General features: G+C 34.5%; 1 protein-coding gene and 1 long non-coding RNA gene across 2 annotated transcripts; one reads left to right on the top strand and one right to left on the bottom strand.

Annotated features, from left to right (window-relative positions):
• Positions 1–329: 329 nt before the first annotated feature.
• On the bottom strand, positions 330–2,588 carry LOC138927874 (uncharacterized). Its single transcript, XR_011444313.1, has 2 exons — positions 2,294–2,588; positions 330–1,350 (listed from the first exon to the last, which is right to left on the bottom strand). It is a non-coding gene; the product is annotated as an uncharacterized lncRNA (long non-coding RNA).
• A 4,305-nt stretch (positions 2,589–6,893) lies between these two features.
• LOC108076940 (microfibril-associated glycoprotein 4-like) lies at positions 6,894–8,192 on the top strand. Its single transcript, XM_017169988.3, has 4 exons — positions 6,894–7,059; positions 7,118–7,282; positions 7,345–7,926; positions 7,984–8,192. Exons 1-4 carry the CDS (start codon positions 6,929–6,931, stop codon positions 8,081–8,083), a joined length of 978 nt encoding a protein of 325 aa, XP_017025477.1. The 5' UTR covers positions 6,894–6,928; the 3' UTR covers positions 8,084–8,192.
• Positions 8,193–8,279: the final 87 nt, after the last annotated feature.

Genomic DNA, 8,279 nt, shown 5'->3' with positions numbered 1-8,279 from the left:
CGCACACACACCTCGCACACCCCACACACCCCCACACACACATACTGACAGACAGGCAGAGACTGATAGACAGACACATGCAAAGTTTGAACCGAAAAACTTGCCGCAAAAAGTTTTTTAAGTAAACGGAGGAGAGCAGAGAAGGAAGCCGCAAAAGGGTAAGAAAAAATTAAACTAAAAAGCAAACTTTAACTTAATGAAAATGCAATATTTGCCAGGCTAAAGGAAGATCGAGGAAAAGTTATTCCTGCCTGCCGGCAATTTATGCACCAACGTAGGCCAAGTCATGGAAATCAAAGACGAATCGAGTTTCAGTTTTCAGTCACTGATTTATGTCTTACAAAATCAAAATCGGAAGTTAAATAATATTGTTTAAGGCAAAATTTGAAAAGAAAACATAAATTCCCTTGATTATGGCAGATAGAAATAAGAGAAATAAAGTCAAGATCCTAGGCAATTCCGAAAACCAGAAAAGCTATCAGGATTTGAACAAAAGTGAAATAGATCGCGTGAATTCGGCTTTATTGGCAGCCGTCAACTTGGGAAAAAATCGAAAGAAAAATCTAAAGAAAAAAGATTTAGAAGACAGCAGTTTTCAAATAGTTGATGATACCTCTAGCTCTGAAGAAGACGAAGAACCAGAAACGGAATCGAGTTTTAAAGCCCCAAAGAGCGAGAAAAAAGACTGGTACACGCTAACGATAAATAGGAAAACTCGTCATCGTCTGGAAATGGCCTTGAAGTTACTCGAATTTGTAGAGGGAGGAGGCAGTGACTATGACAGCGACTGTTCCCTGAGTTCAGTGTCCTCATCTTTGTTTCTAAAGAATGACTGCACCAACAACAAGACCAGCACTCCCAGGGTGCAAGCATTGAAAAAACGAGGATATAAGAATTATTAGGAGTACGAAAAATAAATTCTAAGATTTTTAATACAAGAGGAACATGAATTTGGAATGAAAAAACATATTTTAAAATAAAAACAATTTAAAACAAAAGAATTCAATTTCATTTTACATGATTTTCTTTACATTTAAGTTGCTTAAAGCTTTAAGAAAACCACAAAAGTTCATAATATTTATAATTTAATCATCATTTTCGGTACCTAAAAAAAATTCTCTTTATTCTGTGATAATTTCATATCCTATATACAATTTTCATGCATTTTTTATGCGTCTCATAGTAATCAGTTGCTTTTTTCATGTTGGAAGAGAAAAAAAAGGGTGCCACGATAATCCAAATCTCATTACGCGCAAGTCGTACTTAAGATTAAAAATAATTATTTCAATTTCTGTGCCAGGCCATCGTCACGTAGTCGTGGCACAGGTGAGCGAGGGAAAGCGGGAAATCCTGGGGAAAAAAGTGAAAATTCAATTAGAATGCGCCAACTTCATGTGAACAGGCAGCCAGGCGAGTCTAACTGTCTGGCTCTCTGGAGTCGGCGTCTCTCTGTCTGGCTGCTCCAACCGAAAATGCAATGCCGGCAGGTTGGATTACAGGTGGAAAATGGGGTGGGTATGGTAGGGGAAATGGTATGTGCTGGGTGGAAAATGTGGGGAAGGCGCCACCATAGCGTAATCCTTTTGCCAGCCTGCGAGCAACCACAATAATTTGATTTTACCTTGCTTTAACTTCATGAAAAAGTTTCAAGTTTTTTTTCTCCAACACTCACACACACACACACACACACCTAAGGCCTCCTTGTGCTGCTGATAAAGTTTTTAATTTTGCAGCTGAAACTCATTTAGCGCAACGAAAGTGCGAAGCTGCGGCAGCATCAGAGGATGATACGTGTTTTAGGATCGTCTGCTGCATATTTAATGGCGTTCTTGCCCCAAAAACAAAAAAAAAGGAAGAAATTTAATTTTAAAGAGCTGCTATGTATGTATGTACGCACTTTTATATACACCAAGTCTTCTTTCATTATATAAATTTCGCCTACACTGTGCCCAAGGCATAATAAAAGCCGAAAAATCAACTCGGTGGGAGAACTATGGGCAAACAAATTCTAGCAAGAAATTGCTACACGAACTGGAAAAATACACAATCTACAAAAATTCATCTTTATTATGATGTTGGCGGCGGAGTTTCACTGGGTTGAAATGCATTTAAATGAGGCCTTGGCCGGGGGGCCCAAAATTAAATTAAAATACTCATGTATTCAGATTCAGAAAATAAAGGAGAGTCTGATTTCAGAAGTATACATACTTCCTCATTCATATAGAAAAAGATGAGCAGTTGTTTTCTCATTATTTAATTAAATTATCATTTGCAGATTTTTTTAGGTACTTACATTGATTTTTAAGTGTCTTAGAGAACATTTCTTATTTATTTTATTTATTTAAGACAGCCACAAAATCTATCAACACACACAGATTCATGAATGCGAGTCGTATTAATTGAAATCAAACACTCAAAAGTCAGTCCGACAATGCGGTTGCTGTGATTGGATTTTCTGATTTGGTTTTTTCGATTTTGACAGCACCAGGTGGCCATGTTGGTGTCCAAAAGGAAACCTCTTTGTCTTGAACAAAAAATTCCATTCGCAATCCTTTTTTAGCCAAGCCAAAATATTTTCTGGGCGTAAGACAATGCAATTCAATTTTTCTACGCCAACAAAATGAACAGCCAAACACTCCGCCGCCTCCATCGGAAAGCAATTCTATTTGATGGTGTAAAACTGTTTGAATTTGAATTAATAGGATTAGAATGAAATGACTTTTGAATGGGGGTAAATAAATTAAAGTGCTTTTTGCCATCGAATCGAATGCAAATGTTGATTCCGTTTCACTGACACAAAAGGACTCCAGGAGCACACACAGAGCTGACAGAGTTGATGTAGGAGCAATCAGATTAGTTGCTTAAAAAATATTTCCGCATGTAGCGGCAGCATCAGCAAAAGCATTTTAATTATCGCAATTCCCCAGGGCGCAGTTCAACTAATTGCCTTCCCCTGAGGGCGAGATTTCTGGGATGGGGAGAGTTTGGGGGTGCTATTCCCGATGTCACAATTAAACTATGGCCCCAGCCAAAGGGACCGAAAATTCCACCCAAAAGCACTCGCAGAAATTTGTTTTTAAACGTAAATAAAAATGAAAAGAATTTGTTAGGAACAATCGATATTTTATCGTTTTTTATCATTTATAAACAAGACAAAAAAACATATAGCTTAGGAGAAGACAAAGGAATATATATTGTTTACATCTTTTTCGATATCTTTTCAAAAATGTTGATAATTATAAACGGTTCATTAAATATTTCGATATTTGGAATTTCAATATTTTCGATAACATACTGACCATTTTTGGCAATATATCGAACTTTTCCTTATTGTTTTATTTCGAAGTTAATTATACTATAGAATTAACACAAATTTATTTTATACTTTTAAAGATTTAATAAATATTTAAAAATTTACTAATATTTTAAATACATTTTTAAGAAAAATATACAAAATATAGCAATGTAATTGGCCTTATTTTCAACCTAACAACGCAATATTCAACAATTTTCAATTAGAAAATAATGGCATTCGAGTGACAATATCTCCCAGTGTATATACACACTTTTGGGCCGTAGCTTTTGTTGTCCTTATCAGTAACTCAAATTGGCAAAAACTGCCGCAGTACCCCTAATAAGAAACCACAGGAAAGAAGAACAAAAAAAATACAGAGCTATGTACAAACTGAAAGCCAAAAGGAGGCGCGTGTTGTTTTGTCCTGGGAAAAAATTAGGCATTCCGTGCGAAATGTAGATACGAGATAATCATTTTAATAAATTTCACAGTGACAAATGACTCGGTCCCTCTCTATTTATCTAATCGTCCTTCGCCCGTAGTTCTGTCTCTATATTTTTGTCCTGTGTCGTTGCCTCTTCCCGGAGACGTGAATTAGTAATAAGTGATGCCAAGGCTATGCCTTGACTAATTGATGAGGTTACTTATTTTTCCGGCGGATGGGTGAAAACACTTCTTTAAACTTTTAGCTTCTACAAATAGGATTTAATTTATAAAGAGAAAATTGATTTATAAGGAAAATAACTATCATTATTGTTGAAAAAGAGTATAAAAATTACATGCTAAAAATGCATTCATTAATATATAAAACTCCAGATTAATATTACAATTAATTTACTTAAGGCTGAAGATATGTACACTGATAAAAAAAAACAAGAATTTTGGTCATAAAAACGAGATTTTTCGGTCACGAAAATGGCTTAAGCATATTTTGGTCTTCTTTGGATATTTTCGGTCATCTTTTAAGTACTTTTTCATTCTACATTTGAGATTTTTCAAATATTATTTCAATCCTTAAAAAAGTTTAAAATAAGAACGATAAACGACCGAAAATCTTAAAAAATGACCATAACAAGGCTTAAATTAAGAAAAAAAAATTTGTTTGAATCCTATAACGAGACCGGCCTTAGTTAATACTACTAAACATTCGTAATACCAAACATTTTAAATTAAACATTATTGTGAAAGAATTTGTATAATCTGTAATTATAGAGCTAGAAATGATTATTGTAAATTAAATTAGTATTAGAAATTTTATTAAAAGCTACTTACATTTTTTTTCCCGGCTGGGATCCGAACCCATGTCTCAAAATTCACAGACCGACCGCTTACCAACTGGGCCACTGAGGCAAATCAAACACTAATGTCGGGAACGTAAATACATACAGTTCCAAGGACAGAGAAAACAAAAAAAAAATGTATCTCCCTCTCTGAGCTAAAAATAGTCTTTTTAAGAATGGTCGTAAGAGCGAGACGGCACTATGACTTCCATTTTTGTGTGAGAAAAAAAGAGACAACACTAGAAGCCGTCTCTTCTGAATTTTTAAGATTAACAAAAATCTTAATTTACGATTTTTATTTCTTAAAATGAATCATTTTCGGTATTACTTTATGATTTTTTCTTCTTCTTATTAGAATATTTGGTCTTTTTTTAAGATTTTTTTTTTAAGAATGCCAAAAAATGTGCAAATCTTAAAAGTAGATTATTTTGTTCGTAAATATACCCTGAAAAATCTCATTTCTAGAATTTTTGGTCTTATAGTAAGATTTTAAATTAAGAATGCGCAAAATCTCAAAAGAAGATTTTATTTTTTTTATCAGTGTATTTGAAAAGATTAGTAATGCCGGTATTCCCCCTTTTTCGCTCGCTTTTATCACTAAAAGTCGTTCCGGGAAAGCATAATGATAAGGTCAATAATTAAACTAATAAAATTAGTGCCAGCCTTTGCCAAATTCTTGCTGATTTCTATGAAGTATGACACACTGGACCCACTTCCAATTTATACAAAAGAGACAGATAAGATAAGTACGATAAGACAAGAACGGAGTAAACAGTCAATTCAATGGGATTTTGGCCATTTATTAAGGAAATGTGGCTCAGTCTTTAAAAGTCTCTCAAAAGTAACTCAGTCTTTAAAGTCTTTTATAAAAGTCAAGATGCCTTTAGGTCTATTATTTTTGTTTTTAATTTCAATTAATTTTGCCGTCCAAAACGAAGTCTGTTCTATTTTGTCAATCTGTGACGATATTTCAGCAATAAAATCACAAGTGGCAGCTATTCGGTAAGGTTTTCAATGTTTTCAATATTATTTCATCTCACTTTTTAAATTCAAATAATAGCGAGGAGCAAGCCCGACAGGCTAATATTTTGGAGGGTTCTGCTTTGCCTCTCGAATCTGCAAGTGGCCTAAGTGTGGCAACCACCAAGAATAATGATGAATTTTGCACTCTTTTATCGATTTGCAATAATCTAGCAGCTTTAAGCTTGGAGTTGGCAGCTGTGCGGTATATTTATAATCAATTATTGTAACCAAAACATTTTAAAATTTTGAAGATTTGTGAAGATTTGCTAAAGAAATCAGGTCTCAGTTTCTAGTACTGACTTGCCACAGACTTCCTGCTAGAATGTCAAAAATAAAAGCAAAAGTTCCCTAAAACGAGTTTGCTTTTATTGGATACTAATCTAAGTTTACTTATAAGAAGAAAAAAGTGAAAAATATCTAATACTTTCCGAGTTCTAGGCTTAGAAGAATGGGTGTACTTATTATTTCGGCCAGCCCATTTTCATGCTTTTTGGATAAAATTGACCCCTGTCTCTAAATTTGAAATGTAAAATCCTTTAGGCAGTTATTTTTATTATCTAGAATAAGTACGGAAACTAAAAATAAATTGGGTTTTTTCCTTAAGTATATTAAACAAATTTTATAGGACTTGAAACAAACCTCATACGCATGTACTTATTATTTCGGCCAGTAGTGTAAATACCACTTTAATAAATACTTATTGTTGATAAGGCCAATAACCGGTAAACATCTGGAATTCCCCCTTCTCAGCAATTTGGTTGGCGGATGTGACTCAAAGTTATTCGGAAAAAAAGAAATAAGGGGTATAGTCAAGAATAGGTCGTGTTTTTAAATAACTTTAGATACGAGAGTAACGAAATAATTAATTTTAGAGAGCTCATAACATTTTGGCTATTTGTAGCTTTAAAATAAAAGGCATTTCATATGAGTTATTATGATGTTACGGCCCAAAATATAGTGCTTCTCTAAGATATCACGAGTATAAATGTATGCAAATTAATATTCCTAACAGTGAAGAAGACAACAATTTCGTATAATCTTGAAATAAAGTAATAAGAAATGACCATCTAAAGTATATTTGGGAATGCTTTGAGAATAATTTTGATATACGAAAGAAGTAAATTTAGATCGTCAGTAGATACGATACCATGATAATACCTTTTAAGTATGAATTTATTGGTTTTAGGCAACCAAATACCCAGAATAATAATACCCTCTGCAAGCGTATTTTAAATGCGACAGATTAGATTAAGAAGTATGATAAGAGTTTCAATGTTTTGGTTTTTATAAAGGAAATGCTCAGTCTTCAAAGACTTTTGGACAAGTCAAGATGCTGATCGCTCTATTTATTGCTTTATTAATTTCCAATGGTTTTGCCATTCAAACTAAAAACGAAGTATGTACCCTCCAGTCGATTTGTGACAATATTGTAGAGATTACATCGCAAGTGGCGGATATCCGGTAAATATTTAATATTTATTACATTATATTATTAACTATAAATGAATTCCAAAAATAGCAAGGAGCAAGAGCGACAGGCTAATATTTTGGAGGGCTCCCCTGCTTTATTTTTTGAACCAGGAAGAGAACCAAAAGCACTAATCACCAAAAATAATGAATTGTGTACTCTTTTATCAATTTGCAATAATCTAGCAGCTTTAAGCTCGGCGTTGGCTGATGTGCGGTAAATATTTAATCAAATATTTATGTAATGTAAACATTACCAGTATTTTTATTAAAATTCAGGGCAGAACAAGAACGCCAGGCAGATCTGTTGGAGAAATCCTGTAAAACTGAAACAGCTTCCTATCCCGCAAATTGTTACGAAGCGTTGAAAGACTCTCAGAAGAGTGGCGTTACTGAGATCCGTGTGCCCGAGTACAGTGATAACCCCTTTAAGGTGGCCTGCGATCAAGAGAGTCATGGCGGTGGCTGGACTATAATCTTAAGGCGGACGGATGGTAGCGAGGACTTCTTTCGCGAATGGAAGGACTACGAGAAGGGCTTTGGCCAAGTGGACGGTGAATACTTCGTGGGATTGGGACCGCTGCATGCATTGACCTCTTCGGTGGAACAGGAACTTCTGATCATCCTAGAGGACATTGCAGGAGAGGGCTACGAGTTGTACGACAATTTCAGGGTCAGTGGAGTACATAACAATTATACCTTGGAATCGGTGGGAAATTATACGGGCACCGCCGGTGATGCTCTCGAGTATCACGTGGGAATGCAATTTTCCACAAAAGACCACGATAACGCAAGACCTCTAGATTTTAATTGTGCTGCATCATGTTCAGGAGCCTGGTGGTACAATGTTTGTTATCAAAGGTAGGTTATCAAGTCCTATATTCCGTTTATAATTAATTAAAATTACGTATTATTTAGCAACTTGGCTGGTCTCTATGGCGACTGGTTGCGCTGGAATTCTAATTACTTTTATTATCCATTAAAGACCGCAATTATGATGATACGGCCCAAAAGCTAGTGATTTCCTGAGATATCACGAGTATAAATGTATAAAAATTAATATTCCTAAGAGTGAAGACAACAATTTCGTATAATCTTTAAATAAAGTGATGAGTTTCTAAATATTATTTGGGAATGATTTGTGGATAATAACGATATTTAAAATTTAGTCAGGAGATACGATATCATGATTATATTTATTAATTAAGTATTCA

The sequence above is a fragment of the Drosophila kikkawai genome, chromosome 2L (genome assembly GCF_030179895.1).
Source record: "Drosophila kikkawai strain 14028-0561.14 chromosome 2L, DkikHiC1v2, whole genome shotgun sequence".
Lineage (NCBI taxonomy): Eukaryota > Metazoa > Arthropoda > Insecta > Diptera > Drosophilidae > Drosophila > Drosophila kikkawai.
The sequence above is the reverse complement of the archived record's forward strand: the minus strand, read 5'-3'. Positions and strand labels throughout refer to the sequence as shown.

Coding starts and splice junctions, on each gene's coding strand:
- LOC108076940 (XM_017169988.3), top strand. CDS start 6,929: ATGCTGATCGCTCTATTTATTGCTTTATTAATTTCCAATGGTTTTGCC. Junction 7,060..7,117: donor TCGCAAGTGGCGGATATCCG/GTAAATATTTAA, acceptor TTCCAAAAATAG/CAAGGAGCAAGAGCGACAGG. Junction 7,283..7,344: donor TCGGCGTTGGCTGATGTGCG/GTAAATATTTAA, acceptor ATTAAAATTCAG/GGCAGAACAAGAACGCCAGG.